This window comes from Gymnodraco acuticeps, unplaced genomic scaffold (genome assembly GCF_902827175.1).
Source record: "Gymnodraco acuticeps unplaced genomic scaffold, fGymAcu1.1, whole genome shotgun sequence".
NCBI classification, from domain to species: domain Eukaryota; kingdom Metazoa; phylum Chordata; class Actinopteri; order Perciformes; family Bathydraconidae; genus Gymnodraco; species Gymnodraco acuticeps.
Genome location: NW_022991747.1, coordinates 10,001 through 36,710, shown reverse-complemented (window position 1 = coordinate 36,710; position 26,710 = coordinate 10,001). Strand labels below are relative to the sequence as shown.

The following is a 26,710-nucleotide window of genomic DNA, read 5'->3' as shown; positions in this document are numbered from 1 at the left end:
GTAATATGGGTCTAATACCAGTGTAACATGGGTCTAATACCAGTGTAATATAGGTCTAATACCAGTGTAATATGGGTCTAATACCAGTGTAATATGGGTCTAATACCAGTGTAATATGGGTCTAATACCAGTGTATTATGGGTCTAATACCAGTGTAATATGGGTCTAATACCAGTGTAATATGGGTCTAATACCAGTGTATTATGGGTCTAATACCAGTGTATTATAGGTCTAATACCAGTGTAATATGGGTCTAATACCAGTGTAACATGGGTCTAATACCAGTGTAATAGGGTTTAATACCAGTGTATTATGGGTCTAATACCAGTGTATTATAGGTCTAATACCAGTGTAATATGGGTCTAATACCAGTGTAATATGGGTCTAATACCAGTGTAATATGGTCTAATACCAGTGTAATATGGGTCTAATACCAGTGTAAATATGGGTCTAATACCAGTGTATTATGGTCTAATACCAGTGTATTATAGGTCTAATAACAGTGTAATATGGGGTCTAATAACAGTGTATTATGGGGGTAATAACAGTGTAAAATGGGGGTAATAACAGTGTAAAATGGGGTAATACCCAGGTAAAAGCAGTGTAACATGGGTCTAATACCAGTGTAACATGGGTCTAATACCAGTGTAACATGGGTCTAATACCAGTGTAATATGGGTCTAATACCAGTGTAATATGGGTCTAATACCAGTGTATTATAGGTCTAATACCAGTGTATTATAGGTCTAATACCAGTGTAATATGGGTCTAATACCAGTGTAATATGGGTCTAATACCAGTGTAATATGGGTCTAATACCAGTGTAATATAGGTCTAATACCAGTGTAATATGGGTCTAATACCAGTGTAATATGGGTCTAATACCAGTGTAACATGGGGTCTAATACCAGTGTAATATAGGTCTAATACCAGTGTATCATGGGTCTAATACCAGTGTATTATGGGTCTAATACCAGTGTAATATGGGTCTAATACCAGTGTATATGGGCCTAATACCAGTGTAACATGGGTCTAATACCAGTGTATTATAGGTCTAATACCAGTGTAACATGGGTCTAATACCAGTGTAACATGGGTCTAATACCAGTGTAACATGGGTCTAATACCAGTGTAATATGGGTCTAATACCAGTGTATTATAGGTCTAATACCAGTGTAATATGGGTCTAATACCAGTGTATTATAGGTCTAATACCAGTGTAACATGGGTCTAATACCAGTGTATTATAGGTCTAATACCAGTGTAACATGGGTCTAATACCAGTGTATTATAGGTCTAATACCAGTGTAACATGGGTCTAATACCAGTGTAACATGGGTCTAATACCAGTGTATTATAGGTCTAATACCAGTGTAACATGGGTCTAATACCAGTGTAATATGGGTCTAATACCAGTGTATTATAGGTCTAATACCAGTGTAATATGGGTCTAATACCAGTGTATTATAGGTCTAATACCAGTGTAACATGGGTCTAATACCAGTGTAACATGGGTCTAATACCAGTGTAACATGGGTCTAATACCAGTGTATTATAGGTCTAATACCAGTGTAACATGGGTCTAATACCAGTGTAATATGGGTCTAATACCAGTGTAACATGGGTCTAATACCAGTGTATTATAGGTCTAATACCAGTGTAACATGGGTCTAATACCAGTGTAATATGGGTCTAATACCAGTGTATTATAGGTCTAATACCAGGTGTAATATGGGTCTAATACCAGTGTATTATAGGTCTAATACCAGTGTAATATGGGTCTAATCCAGTGTATTATAGGTCTAATACCAGTGTAATATGGGGTCTAATACCAGTGTAACATGGGTCTAATACCAGTGTATTATAGGTCTAATACCAGTGTAACATGGGTCTAATACCAGTGTATTATAGGTCTAATACCAGTGTATTATAGGTCTAATACCAGTGTAACATGGGTCTAATACCAGTGTAATATGGGTCTAATACCAGTGTAACATGGGTCTAATACCAGTGTATTATAGGTCTAATACCAGTGTAACATGGGTCTAATACCAGTGTAATATGGGTCTAATACCAGTGTAACATGGGTCTAATACCAGTGTAACATGGGTCTAATACCAGTGTATTATAGGTCTAATACCAGTGTAACATGGGTCTAATACCAGTGTATTATAGGTCTAATACCAGTGTAATATGGGTCTAATACCAGTGTAATATGGGTCTAATACCAGTGTAATATGGGTCTAATACCAGTGTAATATGGGTCTAATACCAGTGTATTATAGGTCTAATACCAGTGTAATATGGGTCTAATACCAGTGTAATATGGGTCTAATACCAGTGTAACATGGGTCTAATACCAGTGTAATATGGGTCTAATACCAGTGTAATATGGGTCTAATACCAGTGTAACATGGGTCTAATACCAGTGTATCATAGGTCTAATACCAGTGTAACATGGGTCTAATACCAGTGTATTATAGGTCTAATACCAGTGTAACATGGGTCTAATACCAGTGTAATATGGGTCTAATACCAGTGTATTATAGGTCTAATACCAGTGTAATATGGGTCTAATACCAGTGTATTATAGGTCTAATACCAGTGTAACATGGGTCTAATACCAGTGTAACATGGGTCTAATACCAGTGTAACATGGGTCTAATACCAGTGTATTATAGGTCTAATACCAGTGTAACATGGGTCTAATACCAGTGTATTATAGGTCTAATACCAGTGTAACATGGGTCTAATACCAGTGTAATATGGGTCTAATACCAGTGTATTATAGGTCTAATACCAGTGTAATATGGGTCTAATACCAGTGTATTATAGGTCTAATACCAGTGTAACATGGGTCTAATACCAGTGTAACATGGGTCTAATACCAGTGTATTATAGGTCTAATACCAGTGTAACATGGGTCTAATACCAGTGTAATATGGGTCTAATACCAGTGTATTATAGGTCTAATACCAGTGTAATATGGGTCTAATACCAGTGTATTATAGGTCTAATACCAGTGTAACATGGGTCTAATACCAGTGTAACATGGGTCTAATACCAGTGTAACATGGGTCTAATACCAGTGTATTATAGGTCTAATACCAGTGTAACATGGGTCTAATACCAGTGTAATATGGGTCTAATACCAGTGTATTATAGGTCTAATACCAGTGTAATATGGGTCTAATACCAGTGTATTATAGGTCTAATACCAGTGTAACATGGGTCTAATACCAGTGTAATATGGGTCTAATACCAGTGTAATATGGGTCTAATACCAGTGTATTATGGGTCTAATACCAGTGTAATATGGGTCTAATACCAGTGTATTATAGGTCTAATACCAGTGTAATATGGGTCTAATACCAGTGTAATATGGGTCTAATACCAGTGTATTATAGGTCTAATACCAGTGTAACATGGGTCTAATACCAGTGTAATATGGGTCTAATACCAGTGTATTATAGGTCTAATACCAGTGTAATATGGGTCTAATACCAGTGTAATATGGGTCTAATACCAGTGTAATATGGGTCTAATACCAGTGTATTATGGGTCTAATACCAGTGTAACATGGGTCTAATACCAGTGTAATATAGGTCTAATACCAGTGTATCATGGGTCTAATACCAGTGTATTATGGGTCTAATACCAGTGTAATATGGGTCTAATACCAGTGTAATATTGGTCTAATACCAGTGTAACATGGGTCTAATACCAGTGTATTATAGGTCTAATACCAGTGTAATATGGGTCTAATACCAGTGTAACATGGGTCTAATACCAGTGTATTATAGGTCTAATACCAGTGTAACATGGGTCTAATACCAGTGTAATATGGGTCTAATACCAGTGTAATATGGGTCTAATACCAGTGTAATATGGGTGTAATACCAGTGTAATATGGGTCTAATACCAGTGTAACATGGGTCTAATACCAGTGTATTATAGGTCTAATACCAGTGTAACATGGGTCTAATACCAGTGTAATATGGGTCTAATACCAGTGTAATATGGGTCTAATACCAGTGTATTATGGGTCTAATACCAGTGTATTATAGGTCTAATACCAGTGTAATATGGGTCTAATACCAGTGTATTATGGGTCTAATACCAGTGTAATATGGGTCTAATACCAGTGTAATATGGGTCTAATACCAGTGTAACATGGGTCTAATACCAGTGTAACATGGGTCTAATACCAGTGTAACATGGGTCTAATACCAGTGTTATATGGGTCTAATACCAGTGTAATATGGTCTATACCAGTTGTAACATGGGTCTAATACCAGTGTAACATGGGTCTAATACCAGTGTAACATGGGTCTAATACCGTGTATACATGGTCTAATACCAGTGTAACATGGGTCTATACCAGTGTACTTATAGGTCTAATACCAGTGTAATATGGGTCTAATACCAGTGTAATATGGGTCTAATACCAGTGTAATATGGGTCTAATACCAGTGTAATATAGGTCTAATACCAGTGTAATATGGTCTAAATACCTAGGTGTAATATGGGTCTATACATGTAACATGGGTCTAATACCAGTGTAACATGGGTCTAATTACCAGTGTAATAGGGTCTAATACCAGTGTAATATGGGTCTAATACCAGTGTAATATGGGTCTAATACCAGGTGTATCATGGTCTAATACCAGTGTATTATGGGTCTAATACCAGTGTAATATGGGTCTAATACCAGTGTAATATGGGTGTAATACCAGTGTAATATGGGTCTAATACCAGTGTAACATGGGTCTAATACCAGTGTAATATAGGTCTAATACCAGTGTATTATGGGTCTAATACCAGTGTAATATGGGTCTAATACCAGTGTAACATGGGTCTAATACCAGTGTAATATAGGTCTAATACCAGTGTAATATGGGTCTAATACCCAGTGTAACATGGGTCTAATACCAGTGTAACATGGGTCTAATACCAGTGTAATATAGGTCTAATACCAGTGTAATATGGGTCTAATACCAGTGTAATATGGGTCTAATACCAGTGTATTATGGGTCTAATACCAGTGTAATATGGGTCTAATACCAGTGTAATATGGGTCTAATACCAGTGTATTATGGGTCTAATACCAGTGTAATATGGGTCTAATACCAGTGTATTATAGGTCTAATACCAGTGTAATATGGGTCTAATACCAGTGTAACATGGGTCTAATACCAGTGTAATATGGGTTTAATACCAGTGTATTATGGGTCTAATACCAGTGTATTATAGGTCTAATACCAGTGTAATATGGGTCTAATACCAGTGTAATATGGGTCTAATACCAGTGTAATATGGGTCTAATACCAGTGTAATATGGGTCTAATACCAGTGTAATATGGGTCTAATACCAGTGTATTATGGGTCTAATACCAGTGTATTATAGGTCTAATACCAGTGTAATATGGGTCTAATACCAGTGTATTATGGGTCTAATACCAGTGTAATATGGGTCTAATACCAGTGTAACATGGGTCTAATACCAGTGTAACATGGGTCTAATACCAGTGTAACATGGGTCTAATACCAGTGTAATATGGGTCTAATACCAGTGTAATATGGGTCTAATACCAGTGTATTATAGGTCTAATACCAGTGTATTATAGGTCTAATACCAGTGTAATATGGGTCTAATACCAGTGTAATATGGGTCTAATACCAGTGTAATATGGGTCTAATACCAGTGTAATATAGGTCTAATACCAGTGTAATATGGGTCTAATACCAGTGTAATATGGGTCTAATACCAGTGTAACATGGGTCTAATACCAGTGTAATATAGGTCTAATACCAGTGTATCATGGGTCTAATACCAGTGTATTATGGGTCTAATACCAGTGTAATATGGGTCTAATACCAGTGTAATATGGGCCTAATACCAGTGTAACATGGGTCTAATACCAGTGTATTATAGGTCTAATACCAGTGTAACATGGGTCTAATACCAGTGTAACATGGGTCTAATACCAGTGTAACATGGGTCTAATACCAGTGTAATATGGGTCTAATACCAGTGTATTATAGGTCTAATACCAGTGTAATATGGGTCTAATACCAGTGTATTATAGGTCTAATACCAGTGTAACATGGGTCTAATACCAGTGTATTATAGGTCTAATACCAGTGTAACATGGGTCTAATACCAGTGTATTATAGGTCTAATACCAGTGTAACATGGGTCTAATACCAGTGTAACATGGGTCTAATACCAGTGTATTATAGGTCTAATACCAGTGTAACATGGGTCTAATACCAGTGTAATATGGGTCTAATACCAGTGTATTATAGGTCTAATACCAGTGTAATATGGGTCTAATACCAGTGTATTATAGGTCTAATACCAGTGTAACATGGGTCTAATACCAGTGTAACATGGGTCTAATACCAGTGTAACATGGGTCTAATACCAGTGTATTATAGGTCTAATACCAGTGTAACATGGGTCTAATACCAGTGTAATATGGGTCTAATACCAGTGTAACATGGGTCTAATACCAGTGTATTATAGGTCTAATACCAGTGTAACATGGGTCTAATACCAGTGTAATATGGGTCTAATACCAGTGTATTATAGGTCTAATACCAGTGTAATATGGGTCTAATACCAGTGTATTATAGGTCTAATACCAGTGTAATATGGGTCTAATACCAGTGTATTATAGGTCTAATACCAGTGTAATATGGGTCTAATACCAGTGTAACATGGGTCTAATACCAGTGTATTATAGGTCTAATACCAGTGTAACATGGGTCTAATACCAGTGTATTATAGGTCTAATACCAGTGTATTATAGGTCTAATACCAGTGTAACATGGGTCTAATACCAGTGTAATATGGGTCTAATACCAGTGTAACATGGGTCTAATACCAGTGTATTATAGGTCTAATACCAGTGTAACATGGGTCTAATACCAGTGTAATATGGGTCTAATACCAGTGTAACATGGGTCTAATACCAGTGTATTATAGGTCTAATACCAGTGTAACATGGGTCTAATACCAGTGTATTATAGGTCTAATACCAGTGTAATATGGGTCTAATACCAGTGTAATATGGGTCTAATACCAGTGTAATATGGGTCTAATACCAGTGTAATATGGGTCTAATACCAGTGTAATATGGGTCTAATACCAGTGTAATATGGGTCTAATACCAGTGTAACATGGGTCTAATACCAGTGTAATATGGGTCTAATACCAGTGTAATATGGGTCTAATACCAGTGTAACATGGGTCTAATACCAGTGTATCATAGGTCTAATACCAGTGTAACATGGGTCTAATACCAGTGTATTATAGGTCTAATACCAGTGTAACATGGGTCTAATACCAGTGTAATATGGGTCTAATACCAGTGTATTATAGGTCTAATACCAGTGTAATATGGGTCTAATACCAGTGTATTATAGGTCTAATACCAGTGTAACATGGGTCTAATACCAGTGTAACATGGGTCTAATACCAGTGTAACATGGGTCTAATACCAGTGTATTATAGGTCTAATACCAGTGTAATATGGGTCTAATACCAGTGTAATATGGGTCTAATACCAGTGTAACATGGGTCTAATACCAGTGTATTATAGGTCTAATACCAGTGTAACATGGGTCTAATACCAGTGTAATATGGGTCTAATACCAGTGTATTATAGGTCTAATACCAGTGTAATATGGGTCTAATACCAGTGTATTATAGGTCTAATACCAGTGTAACATGGGTCTAATACCAGTGTAACATGGGTCTAATACCAGTGTATTATAGGTCTAATACCAGTGTAACATGGGTCTAATACCAGTGTAATATGGGTCTAATACCAGTGTATTATAGGTCTAATACCAGTGTAATATGGGTCTAATACCAGTGTAATATGGGTCTAATACCAGTGTAATATGGGTCTAATACCAGTGTATTATGGGTCTAATACCAGTGTAACATGGGTCTAATACCAGTGTAATATAGGTCTAATACCAGTGTATCATGGGTCTAATACCAGTGTATTATGGGTCTAATACCAGTGTAATATGGGTCTAATACCAGTGTAATATTGGTCTAATACCAGTGTAACATGGGTCTAATACCAGTGTATTATAGGTCTAATACCAGTGTAATATGGGTCTAATACCAGTGTAACATGGGTCTAATACCAGTGTATTATAGGTCTAATACCAGTGTAACATGGGTCTAATACCAGTGTAATATGGGTCTAATACCAGTGTAATATGGGTGTAATACCAGTGTAATATGGGTCTAATACCAGTGTAACATGGGTCTAATACCAGTGTATTATAGGTCTAATACCAGTGTAACATGGGTCTAATACCAGTGTAATATGGGTCTAATACCAGTGTAATATGGGTCTAATACCAGTGTAATATGGGTCTAATACCAGTGTAATATGGGTCTAATACCAGTGTAATATGGGTCTAATACCAGTGTAATATGGGTCTAATACCAGTGTATTATGGGTCTAATACCAGTGTAATATGGGTCTAATACCAGTGTAATATGGGTCTAATACCAGTGTAATATGGGTCTAATACCAGTGTAATATGGGTCTAATACCAGTGTAATATGGGTCTAATACCAGTGTAATATGGGTCTAATACCAGTGTATTATGGGTCTAATACCAGTGTAATATGGGTCTAATACCAGTGTAACATGGGTCTAATACCAGTGTAATATGGGTGTAATGTGGAAAATATCAATCAGTTAATTTCCCATAATACTGAATGCCCATTTAAGGTTTAAATAAGAGACAATGTTCAGTAATTTCTTGGTATTTGTTGATGGTTGATAAAGATGTCAATAATCTCAGTCTTATGCCTTAAATCCTCACCTTGTAAAACCTCCTCTCTATTATTATAAGCCGTCTTCATGTCGTCGCTCTCATCCCAGTGTATTGCTCCTCTCTCCTCTTCACACACCTCTGATGCCTCACATGTGTCTGCTTTGTTCCGTTACTTAAACCGCTTTCATGCGACAAGTTTCAGTGAAAACCCGCCCACATATCAGGTCTTTACGAAAAGAGAGCGCTGCAGAAATCCTGATTACAACACGGGGATGATAAACCCCTGTGTGTGTGTGTGTGTGTGGTGTGGTGTGGTGTGTGGTGTGTGTGTGTGGGTGTGTGTGTGTGTGTGTGTGTGTGTGTGTGGTGTGTGTGTGTGTGTGTGTGTGTGTGTGTGTGTGTGTGTGTGTGTGTGTGTGTGTGTGTGTGTGTGTGTGTGTGTGTGTGTGTGTTGTGTGTGTGTGTGTGTGTGTGTGTGTGTGTGTGTGTGTTGTGTGTGTGTGTGTGTGTGTGTGTGTGTGTGTGTGTGTGTGTGTGTGTGTGTGTGTGTGTGTGTGTGTGTGATCCAGGTCCCCTCAGTCAGCGGAGATAACTTCCTATCTCTCAAATCCCTTTATCAGGTGTCAGTGTGTCCTTCACTGTCCCTCATATTTTCACATTAATGCCACACATGTTCTCCTTGTGCTTCTGCCTGCTGTAGAAGTTACTCTATCGACCTTTACCTTGCCAAAGAAACAGCTTTCAAATGAACTGTGATTAGGTGATACCACTTATTCAGGAGAGAAAGATCACCAACATGCAGGGGCGTGCACAGACATTTGGAGGGGCTATTGCTCTAAACTGGAAAAAGGGCCTCCCCCCCCGACAAAAAATTACATCAGCTAAATTGAACAGTAATTCACATCTCGTTACTAGGGCCGGGACTTTAACGCGTTAATTAAGATTAATTAATTACACAAAAATTAACGCGTAAAAAAAATTAACGCATTTTAATCGCACTTATTTTTGCACCGCGGAACGTTTCGCACTGGATGAGTTTCAGGCGTACCGATTATACTGGAGCACCAACTAACGTTCATGACTTCAGACAACAACAAACCACAGTGAACAACAGTGGGAAATGTTGTTTTAAAAAACGGACGGATGGAAGCGTCGATAAGAGCACGGTTGTGTGCAAATTATGCAAAAAGGAATTCGCATATCACCGCAGCACATCAAGCCTCAAGTATCACCTCAATGCAAAACATATAGCAGCTAGCGTGGAAGCTAGCGTGGACGTTAGCCTCTTTTATCGCGTTCACACCAAAAAGAGCCGGTACTAAAATTAGTTAATGAGAACCTTTTTACCCCCATGAAAGTCCCTGCTTGAGAGCAGAGAGCTGCTAGAGAGCAGGGACTTTCGTGCGGCTCTCTTGTGAGAAAAGAGCTATATTTCTGATTGGCTGGGCGGATTGCAAACCACGCCCCGTAAAACTCCCAAAAAGTTTTGTGAAGCCGCCATTTTATTATCCTCGCATTAGCATTATTAGCATTAGCCCAGCGCAGAAACGCAGAGAGACTAACTTATGGCAACACAAAATAAAACATGGGAGCGGTGGAGATGAGGAGGTGTCGGCGTTCTGGCGATTTACTCGGAAGGCTGCTGGGACTCCCAGCAGCTTCTACTGAAGCCAGTGGACTTTGGGCGGCAGTATACGCCGTGAAGTGGTTTGCGGCCTGCCAGTAAACCCAAAGCAGAAGAAGAAGAAGTGACGTCAGCGGCTTCATTTGCCTAATCCTCCCCCAGGTTCAAAGAGTTCTCATGAACTAAATTCTCATGAACCTTTGTGGGAAAAGTACTGCGGTGTGAATGCGCCTAATGGTATACTAAAATCCATGTGAAAAAAATTGCTTCTCACTGTTCTTAGGTCAAATATTTATATGTGATTAAAAATGCGATTAATTTTGATTAATTAATTACAAAGCCTCTAATTAATTAGATTAATTTTTTTAATCGAGTCCCGGCCCTAGCATTTAGCATTTAGCTTTTATGCAAAGCGACTTACAGTAAGTACATTCGACCAGGAAGACACAACAGAATCATAAAGTACATCAGGTTTCATAGAGCCAAACATTTCAAGTGCTACTCAACTGGCTTTAGATAAGCCAGTCCTTTATTAGTATAAAAGTGCTCTGTTAGCAGTTCTTTGTTAGTAATTAGTCATTCTATATATATAACAAAATAAGCGAAGGCGACTACTTGCATTCGGTGACTTGATTTTTAAAATGAAAACCAGGGTCATTCTTTGTTTTGCGGTCCACATCTCATTAAAATATCTAATGTTAGAAACTATTAAAGACAAAATGGGGACAATTCTGTTCTAATGTAGTTTGACCTAACTGCTGAGCAGACATACTGATAAAATAGGGCCTCTAACTAATTACCTTAAATAAACTCACTAATGAGTGAAACCAGTTCAATACGCATTATTCTTATCATTCTTCATGAGCGCAGTGACGGTAAGGTATCTAATTACTTATTTATCTAGTATTACATCACTTAGAGATGGTCAAACTAAAGTAGAGACATGGCAGAAATCCTGCAATGAAGCGGGACATTGAACTGTTCACCCGTGAGAGGGCGATCAAGAGAAGAGAACGAGCGAGGGAGTACAGATGAAAAGACACAGAAAGACAGAAGCACAATAACAACAAGTAGGCTATATTTAGGTGTTTGTTTGTAAATAACCGACGGTATCAAGAGGAAGTAAAGTCCCCTGGTTTGTCCCTTATACCCTAACTGCCATGAGACAACTCAAAATCAAGTTTCCAAAATCCGACACTGAGGTGGTCTTAACGCGCCGGCAGATGACAGCGCTGACAAAGTGTGTTTCCCGCAGCGAGACGCTACGATACTAATTGTGGGTTTATCAACTCTCGCTCTCTCCAGAGCGGCAGGTCAGCCAAAAAGGCCAAACGGGCCGTTGCCCGGGCAACATTAGCCCGTACCTGTGCACGTCCCCTGCCAACATGTGATTAGTTTACCCAAATAATGCACATTTGAGAGTTTACAGAGAGCAGCCGGTTAGCTTAAAGAAAACCCGTGTTTTTATAATGACTCTCACTGTCTGAACGTAGACCGGTCCACACTGCAAGTCAATTAAGGACAACAGCCTGTTTTTAGCTTGTTAGAAAGGTGGGTAATGTAAGCTAGATGACTAGGTAGATGGATAACGAACGTCAGGTAGCTTGTATAGTAAATATCTAACGTTAGCTAGACAGATGGATGACGTTCGTTCGCTAATTGGCACATTTACGGGCTGATTGAATTTGGATTCAAGCTTAAATTGTCCTTATATTTAAGCCGTTTGAGACGTAACCTAAACTAGGTAACTAACGAGGTAGCTTTGAACAGAAATGCGCTTAATATGCATTAATGTATTGCATTGTGTCCATCGAGGGAATCAACAAAGCAGAACACATAGTACATCAAAGAGAAGTAAAGATGGAGGGATTAGGAGAATTAGAACCTCCTTGTTCCCACATTTTGTATTTAAATCCCATTAGTGTGTATTTATAGTGTGTCTGTGCATAATTAATAACGATGTAAACACAGAAGCACCAGAGGTAAGACACAGGTCACCTTCTGAATAAAATACCTCCTGGTTTACTCGCCGACACACACCTACGTTCAGCCTGTAGAGAGGCTGCAGACCTCATGGTTTCACGGTTCTTATCTGACAGCGCCGACATTGTGGCGCTGCTGGTGCGGGGTTAGGGGAATAGAGGAAGAGGAGGAGGAGGAAGAGGAGGAGGAGGAAGAAGAAGTGGAAAGGTATAGAGAGAAAGAGAAACCCAAGGGGACAGCTAGCATCAACAACCCAGTCACTCTGCAGATGCTGGACTCAGTGCAGAGGGATCTGAACGTGTGAGGAATCACTTCGGAGGATCCTTAACTTTCAGAAAAAATAAAAAAGTAGTGGGGGAACAACAGAAACCCCCCCCCCCTCTCTCAGAGGAGGGGGGGGGGGGTGTTGCAAATGTGTTGTGGTGTCAACTGCAGGCTAAACACGACAATATCTCTGCGTCATTATCTTGAAAGATAACTGTAACATTTAGCTAAACATGACGTTTTGTTTCCATGCTTTGAAGAGGCCTTATTATTATGTGTGGGGGTGTTCCGTGTCCTGTATCGTGTCCTATAGGTTTTAATGCATGTAAATGGTCTGAAAAGGCTGAAAATCCAAAAGTTCCCACCATTATGCTGCGTTCCGGACGCCATGCGATGTTTGGGGGCGGCGCGATTACATGTAAAGTCAATGCAGAGACGCGGACAGACGGCGGCGAGCTTGAAGCAAATTCCGCGGCGCGATTGAGGAGGCCGCAACAAACGCTTGAGTTAACACGAGCGTCATATTCGCGTGACGCGGACTCGCGGTAGCCAATCAGCGGTGAGGATCTCAGCCTGACGTTCAACCAGAAAAGCAGTTAGCCCTCAGAGCTCACAGCTCCTCAGATCTGTTCAGAAACTAGACAAAAAAGTTAAACAAGTACAAACCACAGACTGCCTGTGTCATGGAGAATACAGTCGCTGGTTTATTTATGTCTGTAGGCCGTTGCTGTGAGTGTGGACGGTCGGAACATATCCTGCGTTAGCTTAGCAGATCTCCATTCAGAAAACACGCATTTTAAAAGGTGTTTCTCTGCTATCTGTCTGCAGACTTGTCAAAACATGAATTCATGGTTTTTACTAACCGGTATCAGTATGTTGTTACTTCGACATCATTTTGAAACATGTAATTAAATCACGGTCAAATATGTTCATTGTGTTGTAGTTGTAGCCCCCGAGCCAGCGCGTCTTGTTTTGCGCCGCGGTGAAACTCGAGCGTTTAGAGCGAAGCGAATATTCGCATCGCGTCCGGTGTGAACGCAGCATTAGAGTCCTTTGTTTACTTCCGAAACACAGTGACATCACTATGGATCACTCACGCTCAACAAATTGTACGTGATAGGTTAAGGGGCGGGACATCTCTAAGCGGTTGACCAATCACAACAGAGCTAGCCACTATGTAAAATGAGTATGTCAGGAGTACTTTTTGAGCTTTAAAGAGTCCCTATTTTACTGATGTTCAGTTTCCATGCTTTAACGTTCTGACAGCACCTCTTTTCACCCTCTGTCTGAAACCAGAGCCCCGTCTGCTCTGATTGGTTAACTGGAGAGAAACTCAGTGATTTTAGCTTTTGAAGACCATTTACATGCACTAAAACATATATTACACACTACAGGAAAAGGGAACACCACTAAAAGCAGAATAGGGCCTCTTTAAATCATGGAAACATGAGGCATAAAATACAAATATGAGCCTGAAGATACATCCCCTTTAAACATATATAGCATATAGCTCAAAATGCAGAGTTACATTCTCATTTCTCCACTAACAGAATCCTCGTTTTGATCCATGACTCTTGTCTCATGTCACCTTGCACTCTCAGGTTAAGCTGTCGCCAGTAAAGCAGTTTCTTTCTCCGTGTGTTGGGTAATGCCCTTCTTCATCCAGCCTGCAGATTGGGTCTATTTCCTCTGCGATTTGCTCTCCGTCTGAGATGAGGCATGGCTTTATCAGAGCAGCCATTACACTTCACCTCCGTTCCATTTGCACCTTATTATTCTCATCGCACCGTGAGGGCGACTGTGAGTGTGTGTGTTTGTCTACTTTGTGTCATCTTGTTTTACCTTGTGAGTGTGTGTGCAAAGACAGAAAGTCAATGTGTGTGTGAGGGAAGAGAAAGATGAGAAAAGGGAGGGCATGGAGCGTCTATGCGATGCAGCCATTACGCCTCATGCAGGTTTTCCATTTGCACCTTATTGTTTGTTTCATTGCTAGAAAAGAAAGCAGATGATTTACCAAACAGCTGATCTCTTTTCCCTCGACTCTTTGTCACAGATGACATGTAACGGGTACTCGGGATACAAAAAAGAAACTGTATTCCCTTACAGTTGCATTGGTGGGTTACTTACTTCAGTATCCGTGTGTTGCATATTTCTGACACTGACCCCCTGCTCTCTCTTCCCCCCCCAGCTCCCTCACCTCTTCCCAGGGTTCAGAGCTGATGGAGCGCCTCACGGAGAAACTGAACCTCCACGTTTCAGACCTCACACAACTCTCGTACGTACAAACACTAACATGCTCTCCACAAATAATGATTGTATTTAAAGGGGACCTATCATGCAAAATGCACTTTTTGATGTCTTCTCTCCATCACCATGTGTCCCCGGTGTGTCCCCGGTGTCCCCGCTGTGTCCCCGGTGTGTCTCCAGTGTGTCCCCGCTGTGTCCCCGGTGTGTCGGGGAACTCACGCAGCATCAGGAAATAAAACCCTCTCTCTTTTCCTCCGTACCCAAATCTCTAAAAACGGGGAACAACAGAGCTGATCCAGATTTGCGTCCGTTATGACGTAATATCTGAAATGTGGACCCACGGCCCAATCAGAAACGTTGCTATCAAAAACAATGCCCGACTGTTTTGGACGTAATATGGTCGGTGTTTACATTAGTATGCTAACACTCAGAGATAACCTGTGCTGGAGAGCATGTGTGTGAAGAAGCAGGAAGTAAAAAGGAACTCACCTTGTGGTGTAACCGGCAAGAGAGAAAGCCTTTGAGCTCCAAACTGTTTCAGATCCTTGATAATCCATGATATGGCGTTTCATCACGGCAGCATTTAGTTCAGACAGTAGCTGCCGGGTCCCGCATGAGCTCAGACCCTCCTCTTTAAAGCTTTATACCCAGATCAGCACTTTAGAAACAGGAAGTGAAATAGAGGGATATGAGGCGTGGCTAGAATGATCTGTTTGGTGTTTGGAGCAAAACACATGTGTATATATTTTTATATATCTGAGATCTATGCTATTGCCTAAACATAGCACGATAGCTGACCTTTAACTCGTTGGAAGTGGTTTTGTCTTGTAGAAACACTGCAAATATGCAAAGAAACACAATATCGATATAAAGTATTTTAAGATATTTTCTTTTATTGCTTGAAGCATGACGACTAAACAAATTACACGATTTACAAAATACACATCCTGTAACAGTTCTGAAGATATATATATGTATATTGCACAGTTATTAACACCATATATATATGTTGCACATAATTGCACATACGTCCTTCCTGTAGTGTCATAAAACCCTCCGTGAACACACACATGCCATTCCCAGGATACCACTTTGTTAACAGTTACATTGCATCAGGATTACACTGTATCAAACACTAACATGCCCTCCACATCGTCTCAAATAATGATGCACCTGGCAGTGCACGGGTAATTGGTTGCATGTAAAGCGCTGGAAATGGTCTTGTCTTGTACAAACAGGACTGTGTGTGCTAGAGGCTGGAGGCGGTTGTTGTTTTTGTGACCTTTCCGAGTGTTTGACTCCGCGCAGGGAGACAAATCAGGCCTAATTACCTCCAGACACACACTGATGTCTCCATCGTATTCACACACGCAGTCGAGCCTTCGAACGACGCTCAGTTTAGAAATGGAGGCAGCAGTAGATCAAGAGCTGGAAGTAGAGAAAGTAGTTGGTTAATATATTAACGAGCGGGCGAATTGTCCTTGAACTTGTGCCGTTTTTTGGGCTGTACATTCAGTGTGGCGCCATGTAGGAGGCAGAGGAAATGTGTGTTTCAACGCAGATCTGACCAGCCTTTCAAGAGATCCTGCAGGAGGAGTGAAGTCTGGAATATCCCGCAGCATGTGAACACATCATAGCTCTGCAGTACTTCAGCTGTAGACTCAGAGAGAGAGTCAGACTGTACTGCTGCACCGTGAGCTTAATACCAATGTTCTGATCCACATCTGTAAACTCTAGCTTTGGATTTAGTGTCAGTGAAAACCAGAGAGGTTTACTATGAAGCCATATTAGTGGGATAGCAAGGTATGTTGAGTTTCCGTAAGAAATTAGCTCTTTCTTTAACCTCCATGGAGACACTACATACTGATACACACCTGAACACCAGCAGGAGAGGACTCTTTAAAGTAGAGACACTACATACTGATATACACCTGAACACCAGCAGGAGAGGACTCTTTAAAGTAGAGACACTACATACTGATACACACCTGAACATCAGCAGGAGAGGACTCTTTAAAGTAGAGACACTACATACTGATATACACCTGAACATCAGCAGGAGAGGACTCTTTAAAGTAGAGACACTACATACTGATACACACCTGAACATCAGCAGGAGAGGACTCTTTAAAGTAGAGACACTACATACTGATATACACCTGAACACCAGCAGGAGAGGACTCTTTAAAGTAGAGACACTACATACTGATACACACCTGAACATCAGCAGGAGAGGACTCTTTAAAGTAGAGACACTACATACTGATACACACCTGAACATCAGCAGGAGAGGACTCTTTAAAGTAGAGACACTACATACTGATATACACCTGAACATCAGCAGGAGAGGACTCTTTAAAGTAGAGACACTACATACTGATATACACCTGAACATCAGCAGGAGAGGACTCTTTAAAGTAGATACACTACATACTGATACACACCTGAACATCAGCAGGAGAGGACTCTTTAAAGTAGAGTCACTACATACTGATATACACCTGAACATCAGCAGGAGAGGACTCTTTAAAGTAGAGACACTACATACTGATATACACCTGAACATTAGCAGGAGAGGACTCTTTAAAGTAGAGACACTACATACTGATATACACCTGAACATCAGCAGGAGGGGACTCTTTAAAGTAGAGACACTACATACTGATATACACCTGAACATCAGCAGGAGAGGACTCTTTAAAGTAGAGACACTACATACTGATCTACACCTGAACATCAGCAGGAGAGGACTCTTTAAAGTATAGATACTACATACTGATATACACCTGAACATCAGCAGGAGAGGACTCTTTAAAGTAGAGACACTACATACTGATCTACACCTGAACATCAGCAGGAGAGGACTCTTTAAAGTAGAGACACTACATACTGATATACACCTGAACATCAGCAGGAGAGGACTCTTTAAAATAGAGACACTACATACTGATAAACACCTGAACATCAGCAGGAGAGGACTCTTTAAAGTAGAGACACTACATACTGATATACACCTGAACATCAGCAGGAGAGGACTCTTTAAAGTAGAGACACTACATACTGATATACACCTGAACATCAGCAGGAGAGGACTCTTTAAAGTAGAGACACTAAATACTGATATACACCTGAACATCAGCAGGAGAGGACTCTTTAAAGTAGAGACACTACATACTGATATACACCTGAACATCAGCAGGAGAGGACTCTTTAAAGTAGAGACACTACATACTGATATACACCTGAACATCAGCAGGAGAGGACTCTTTAAAGTAGAGACACTACATAATGATATACACCTGAACATCAGCAGGAGAGGACTCTTTAAAGCAGAGACACTACATACTGATATACACCTGAACATCAGCAGGAGAGGACTCTTTAAAGTAGAGACACTACATACTGATATACACCTGAACATCAGCAGGAGAGGACTCTTTAAAGCAGAGACACTACATACTGATATACACCTGAACATCAGCAGGAGAGGACTCTTTAAAGCAGAGACACTACATACTGATATACACCTGAACACCAGCAGGAGAGGACTCTTTAAAGTAGAGACACTACATACTGATATACACCTGAACATCAGCAGGAGAGGACTCTTTAAAGTAGAGACACTACATACTGATATACACCTGAACATCAGCAGGAGAGGACTCTTTAAAGTAGAGACACTACATACTGATATACACCTGAACATCAGCAGGAGAGGACTCTTTAAAGTAGAGACACTACATACTGATATACACCTGAACATCAGCAGGAGAGGACTCTTTAAAGTAGAAACACTACATACTGATATACACCTGAACATCAGCAGGAGAGGACTCTTTAAAGTAGAGACACTAGATACTGATATACACCTGAACATCAGCAGGAGAGGACTCTTTAAAGTAGAGACACTACATACTAATATACACCTGAACATCAGCAGGAGAGGACTCTTTAAAGTAGATACACTACATACTGATATACACCTGAACATCAGCAGGAGAGGACTCTTTAAAGTAGAGACACTACACACTGATATACACCTGAACATCAGCAGGAGAGGACTCTTTAAAGTAGAGACACTACATACTGATATACACCTGAACATCAGCAGGAGAGGACTCTTTAAAGGAGAGACACTACATACTGATATACACCTGAACATCAGCAGGAGAGGACTCTTTAAAGGAGAGACACTACATACTGATATACACCTGAACATCAGCAGGAGAGGACTCTTTAAAGTAGAGACATTAAATACTGATATACACCTGAACATCAGCAGGAGAGGACTCTTTAAAGTAGCCCTGGCTCTGTTGAACTCTCTTGGTAGTTTACCCCTCAAACATGTCAGCATTAAAACTCCTCCTGTTGTTACACCTGTCATTTCACATCACCGGGGAACATCTCCTGATAATGACTGGTGTTTATTAGGATGAATAAACACGGATATTATTTCAGTCAGTCACAGCGGTGGATCTATTACTCACGTCAAAACAGGGACACTTGTACAAGTAATTCCCAATTTGACATCAAAACAATCTCTTTATTAATTAAATGCATCCATGTATAATGCGCTCTCCCTTTCTCTGATCTATTTACCTGCTTTTTAAGATTTTTCGACATGCTTTCCTCGCATTAAACCTTATCTATCAGATCATTATATTATGTATCTGTAAAATTAAATTAAATAGTCGTAAATTGGACTAAAAGTCTGGTTATTTCCCCTCACGTTATAGCATAAAGTAGCCTAAAATGGGAAGTACAGTACTCTATCTAACTGTACGGGACTACAGGTATCTTGTTTGTGTCCTAATAATCCTGTGACATGTAATCCATTACTCTCTAAGCCTGTGTATAACACCTCATATTGATTCTATACACACACAGTGTTTATCGCCGTCCTCTCTCCTCTCACAAAGTAATGAAAGGGCGTTCATGTAGCGGAGGACGCAGTGTGTGTCCTCGGCAGGTGAGGAGTGTGTGAAAACGAGAAGAGATACTTAAATATGACAACAGGGAGACATAAAACAAAATATAGACGGAGAATGTATAGATGTATACTCGCTGAACACAATCAAGGCTGCGAGAAATCAGGAAAGATTAGTCCCTTTGCAAGAAGAGAGGTGAAATGTGCCTTTTTTCAGATGACGTAAGTGTTTTGCTCCACTTCAACACTAGGGGGAGTGGGACACACACCCTGAAGTCCACACACACACACACACACACACACACACACACACACACACACACACACACACAATATCCCGCCAACCAGCCTCACACTCATCAGCAGAAGCTCATATGAAGTCCAAGCTTTACACATCCGATAACACGGGGTGTGAAGTCCTCTGTCTTAACTTCATCTCCCCGCTCTGCAGCTGGTGTGTGTGTGTGTGTGTGTGTGTGTGTGTGTGTGTGTGTGTGTGTGTGTGTGTGTGTGTGTGTGTGTGTGTGTGTGTGTGTGGTGTGTGTGTGTGTGTGTGTGTGTGTGTGTGTGTGTGTGTGTGTGTGTGTGTGTGTGTGTGTGTGTGTGTGTGTGTGTGTGTGTGTGTGTGTGTGTGTGTGTGTGTGTGTGTGTGTGTGTGTGTGTGTGTGTGTGTGTGTGTGTGTGTGTGTGTGTGTGTGTGTGTGTTCCACCACGGGTGTATTTATTGAGAAAAAACAATCACGTCAATTCAATTTGAGATGCATCTGCAGAAAAGCTTCTGTCAGGCAGGCCGGGGTAGAGATTGTGGAAATATTGACATTTACCAGAGCAAGCAAAGGTGGAGGCTTTAGAGAAGGACATCTGTGTGTGTGTGTGTCTCATATTGCCCCTGGCAGAGTGTGTGAAGCAGGCTGAGACTGTGTTCAGTCGTACAGTACGCAGAAGTGCAGCAGGGTGTGTGATAAGATGCAGATATACTAGCATTTCTCACTTGCGGCATTTTAAAATTCTCTGTAAATACCCTGTTGAGGATTTTCCTACAACGTGGGTGATGCATCTGTTATTAAATACCTGCTGATGTTCAGGTGTATATCAGTATGTAGTGTCTCTACTTTAAAGAGTCCTCTCCTGCTGATGTTCAGGTGTATATCAGTATGTAGTGTCTCTACTTTAAAGAGTCCTCTCCTGCTGATGTTCAGGTGTATATCAGTATGTAGTGTCTCTACTTTAAAGAGTCCTCTCCTGCTGATGTTCAGGTGTATATCAGTATGTAGTGTCTCTACTTTAAAGAGTCCTCTCCTGCTGATGTTCAGGTGTATATCAGTATGTAGTGTCTCTACTTTAAAGAGTCCTCTCCTGCTGATGTTCAGGTGTATATCAGTATGTAGTGTCTCTACTTTAAAGAGTCATCTCCTGCTGATGTTCAGGTGTATATCAGTATGTAGTGTCTCTACTTTAAAGAGTCCTCTCCTGCTGATGTTCAGGTGTATATCAGTATGTAGTGGTCTCTACTTTAAAGAGTCCTCTCCTGCTGATGTTCAGGTGTATATCAGTATGTAGTGTCTCTACTTTAAAGAGTCCTCTCCTGCTGATGTTCAGGTGTATATCAGTATGTAGTGTCTCTACTTTAAAAAGTCCTCTCCTGCTGATGTTCAGGTCTATATCAGTATGTAGTGTCTCTACTTTAAAGAGTTCTCTCCTGCTGATGTTCAGGTGTATATCAGTATGTAGTGTCTCTACTTTAAAGAGTCCTCTCCTGCTGATGTTCAGGTGTATATCAGTATGTAGTGTCTCTACTTTAAAGAGTCCTCTCCTGCTGATGTTCAGGTGTATATCAGTATGTAGTGTCTCTACTTTAAAGAGTCCTCTCCTGCTGATGTTCAGGTGTATATCAGTATGTAGTGTCTCTACTTTAAAGAGTCCTCTCCTGCTGATGTTCAGGTGTATATCAGTATGTAGTGTCTCTACTTTAAAGAGTCCTCTCCTGCTGATGTTCAGGTGTATATCAGTATGTAGTGTCTCTACTTTAAAGAGTCCTCTCCTGCTGATGTTCAGGTGTATATCAGTATGTAGTGTCTCTACTTTAAAGAGTCCTCTCCTGCTGATGTTCAGGTGTATATCAGTATGTAGTGTCTCTACTTTAAAGAGTCCTCTCCTGCTGATGTTCAGGTGTATATCAGTATGTAGTGTCTCTACTTTAAAGAGTCCTCTCCTGCTGATGTTCAGGTGTATATCAGTATGTAGTGTCTCTAACTTTAAAGAGTCCTCTCCTGCTGATGTTCAGGTGTATCTCAGTATGTAGTGTCTCTACTTTAAAGAGTGCTCTCCTGCTGATGTTCAGGTGTATATCAGTGTGTAGTGTCTCTACTTTAAAGAGTCCTCTCCTGCTGATGTTCAGTTGTATATCAGTATGTAGTGTCTCTACTTTAAAGAGTCCTCTCCTGCTGATGTTCAGGTGTATCTCAGTGTGTAGTGTCTCTACTTTAAAGAGTCCTCTCCTGCTGATGTTCAGGTGTATATCAGTATGTAGTGTCTCTACTTTAAAGAGTCCTCTCCTGCTGATGTTCAGGTGTATCTCAGTGTGTAGTGTCTCTACTTTAAAGAGTCCTCTCCTGCTGATGTTCAGGTGTATATCAGTATGTAGTGTCTCTACTTTAAAGAGTCCTCTCCTGCTGCATGTTCAGGTGTATATCAGTATGTAGTGTCTCTACTTTAAAGAGGTGCCTCTCCTGCTGATGTGCAGGTGTATATCAGTATGTAGTGTCTCTACTTTAAAGAGTCCTCTCCTGCTGATGTTCAGGTGTATATCAGTATGTAGTGTCTCTACTTTAAAGAGTCCTCTCCTGCTGATGTTCAGGTGTATATCAGTATGTAGTGTCTCTACTTTAAAGAGTCCTCTCCTGCTGATGTTCAGGTGTATATCAGTATGTAGTGTCTCCTACTTTAAAGAGTCCTCTCCTGCTGATGTTCAGGTGTATATCAGTATGTAGTGTCTCTACTTTAAAGAGTCCTCTCCTGCTGATGTTCAGGTGTATATCAGTATGTAGTGTCCTCTACTTTAAAGAGTCCTCTCCTGCTGATGTTCAGGTGTATATCAGTATGTAGTGTCTCATACTTTAAAGAGTCCTCTCCTGCTGATGTTCAGGTGTATATCAGTATGTAGTGTCTCTACTTTAAAGAGTGCTCTCCTGCTGATGTTCAGGTGTATATCAGTATGTAGTGTCTCTACTTTAAAGAGTCCTCTCCTGCTGATGTTCAGGTGTATATCAGTATGTAGTGTCTCTACTTTAAAGAGTCCTCTCCTGCTGATGTTCAGGTGTATATCAGTATGTAGTGTCTCTACTTTAAAGAGTCCTCTCCTGCTGATGTTCAGGTGTATATCAGTATGTAGTGTCTCTACTTTAAAGAGTCCTCTCCTGCTGATGTTCAGGTGTATATCAGTATGTAGTGTCTCTACTTTAAAGAGTCCTCTCCTGCTGATGTTCAGGTGTATATCAGTATGTAGTGTCTCTACTTTAAAGAGTCCTCTCCTGCTGATGTTCAGGTGTATATCAGTATGTAGTGTCTCTACTTTAAAGAGTTCCTCTCCTGCTGATGTTCAGGTGGTATATCAGTATGTAGTGTCTCTACTTAAAGAGTCCTCTCCTGCTGATGTTCAGGTGTATATCAGTATGTAGTGTCCTCTACTTTAAAGAGTCCTCTCCTGCTGATGTTCAGGTGTATATCAGTATGTAGTGTCTCTACTTTAAAGAGTCCTCTCCTGCTGATGTTCAGGTGTATATCAGTATGTAGTGTCTCTACTTTAAAGAGTCCTCTCCTGCTGATGTTCAGGTGTATATCAGTATGTAGTGTCTCTACTTTAAAGAGTCCTCTCCTGCTGATGTTCAGGTGTATATCAGTATGTAGTGTCTCTACTTTAAAGAGTCCGCTCCTGCTGATGTTCAGGTGTATATCAGTATGTAGTGTCTCTACTTTAAAGAGTCCTCTCCTGCTGATGTTCAGGTGTATATCAGTATGTAGTGTCTCTACTTTAAAGAGTCCTCTCCTGCTGATGTTCAGGTGTATATCAGTATGTAGTGTCTCTACTTTAAAGAGTCCTCTCCTGCTGATGTTCAGGTGTATATCAGTATGTAGTGTCCTCTACTTTAAAGAGTCCTCTCCTGCTGATGTTCAGGTGTATATCAGTATGTAGTGTCTCTACTTTAAAGAGTCCTCTCCTGCTGATGTTCAGGTGTATATCAGTATGTAGTGTCTCTACTTTAAAGAGTCCTCTCCTGCTGATGTTCAGGTGTATATCAGTATGTAGTGTCTCTACTTTAAAGAGTCCTCTCCTGCTGATGTTCAGGTGTATATCAGTATGTAGTGTCTCTACTTTAAAGAGTCCTCTCCTGCTGATGTTCAGGTGTATATCAGTATGTAGTGTCTCTACTTTAAAGAGTCCTCTCCTGCTGATGTTCAGGTGTATATCAGTATGTAGTGTCTCTACTTTAAAGAGTCCTCTCCTGCTGATGTTCAGGTGTATATCAGTATGTAGTGTCTCTACTTTAAAGAGTCCTCTCCTGCTGATGTTCAGGTGTATATCAGTATGTAGTGTCTCTACTTTAAAGAGTCCTCTCCTGCTGATGTTCAGGTGTATATCAGTATGTAGTGTCTCTACTTTAAAGAGTCCTCCTCCTGCTGATGTTCAGGTGTATATCAGTATGTAGTGTCTCTACTTTAAAGAGTCCTCTCCTGCTGATGTTCAGGTGTATATCAGTATGTAGTGTCTCTACTTTAAAGAGTCCTCTCCTGCTGATGTTCAGGTGTATATCAGTATGTAGTGTCTCTACTTTAAAGAGTCCTCTCCTGCTGATGTTCAGGTGTATATCAGTATGTAGTGTCTCTACTTTAAAGAGTCCTCTCCTGCTGATGTTCAGGTGTATATCAGTATGTAGTGTCTCTACTTTAAAGAGTCCTCTCCTGCTGATGTTCAGGTGTATATCAGTATGTAGTGTCTCTACTTTAAAGAGTCCTCTCCTGCTGATGTTCAGGTGTATATCAGTATGTAGTGTCTCTACTTTAAAGAGTCCTCTCCTGCTGATGTTCAGGTGTATATCAGTATGTAGTGTCTCTACTTTAAAGAGTCCTCTCCTGCTGATGTTCAGGTGTATATCAGTATGTAGTGTCTCTACTTTAAAGAGTCCTCTCCTGCTGATGTTCAGGTGTATATCAGTATGTAGTGTCTCTACTTTAAAGAGTCCTCTCCTGCTGATGTTCAGGTGTATATCAGTATGTAGTGTCTCTACTTTAAAGAGTCCTCTCCTGCTATATCAGGTGTATATCAGTATGTAGTGTCTCTACTTTAAAGAGTCCTCTCCTGCTGATGTTCAGGTGTATATCAGTATGTAGTGTCTCTACTTTAAAGAGTCCTCTCCTGCTGATGTTCAGGTGTATATCAAGTATGTAGTGTCTCTACTTTAAAGAGTCCTCTCCTGCTGATGTTCAGGTGTATATCAGTATGTAGTGTCTCTACTTTAAAGAGTCCTCTCCTGCTGATGTTCAGGTGTATATCAGTATGTAGTGTCTCTACTTTAAAGAGTCCTCTCCTGCTGATGTTCAGGTGTATATCAGTATGTAGTGTCTCTACTTTAAAGAGTCCTCTCCTGCTGATGTTCAGGTGTATATCAGTATGTAGTGTCTCTACTTTAAAGAGTCCTCTCCTGCTGATGTTCAGGTGTATATCAGTATGTAGTGTCTCTACTTTAAAGAGTCCTCTCCTGCTGATGTTCAGGTGTATATCAGTATGTAGTGTCTCTACTTAAAGAGTCCTCTCCTGCTGATGTTCAGGTGTATATCAGTATGTAGTGTCTCTACTTTAAAGAGTCCTCTCCTGCTGATGTTCAGGTGTATATCAGTATGTAGTGTCTCTACTTTAAAGAGTCCTCTCCTGCTGATGTCAGGTGTATATCAGTATGTAGTTGTCTCTACTTTAAAGAGTTCCTCTCCTGCTGATGTTCAGGTGTATATCAGTATGTAGTGTCTCTACTTTAAAGAGTCCTCTCCTGCTGATGTTCAGGTGTATATCAGTATGTAGTGTCTCTACTTTAAAGAGTCCTCTCCTGCTGATGTTCAGGTGTATATCAGTATGTAGTGTCTCTACTTTAAAGTAGAGACACTACATACTCAGTATGTAGTGTCTCTACTTTAAAGAGTCCTCTCCTGCTGATGTTCAGGTGTATATCAGTATGTAGTGTCTCTACTTTAAAGAGTCCTCTCCTGCTGATGTTCAGGTGTATATCAGTATGTAGTGTCTCTACTTTAAAGAGTCCTCTCCTGCTGATGTTCAGGGTGTATATCAGTATGTAGTGTCCTCTACTTTAAAGAGTCCTCTCCTGCTGATGTTCAGGTGTATATCAGTATGTAGTGTCCTCTACTTTAAAGAGTCCTCTCCTGCTGATGTTCAGGTGTATATCAGTATGTAGTGTCTCTACTTTAAAGAGTCCTCTCCTGCTGATGTTCAGGTGTATATCAGTATGTAGTGTCTCTACTTTAAAGAGTCCTCTCCTGCTGATGTTCAGGTGTATATCAGTATGTAGTGTCTCTACTTTAAAGAGTCCTCTCCTGCTGATGTTCAGGTGTATATCAGTATGTAGTGTCTCTACTTTAAAGAGTCCTCTCCTGCTGATGTTCAGGTGTATATCAGTATGTAGTGTCTCTACTTTAAAGAGTCCTCTCCTGCTGATGTTCAGGTGTATATCAGTATGTAGTGTCTCTACTTTAAAGAGTCCTCTCCTGCTGATGTTCAGGTGTATATCAGTATGTAGTGTCTCTACTTTAAAGAGTCCTCTCCTGCTGATGTTCAGGTGTATATCAGT

The 26,710-nt window shown here is 40.4% G+C and overlaps 1 protein-coding gene across 1 annotated transcript in view; it reads left to right on the top strand.

Moving 5' to 3' along the window:
• LOC117534924 (receptor-type tyrosine-protein phosphatase N2-like) overlaps positions 1–26,710 on the top strand; it is a gene marked incomplete at its 3' end in the record, with an annotated part of 93,144 nt that overhangs the window by 63,354 nt on the left and 3,080 nt on the right. Inside the window, exon 10 of the mRNA XM_034199197.1 lies at positions 14,871–14,957. Coding sequence (XP_034055088.1) covers positions 14,871–14,957 — 87 coding nt within the window. The remainder of the gene's footprint in view (positions 1–14,870; positions 14,958–26,710) is intronic.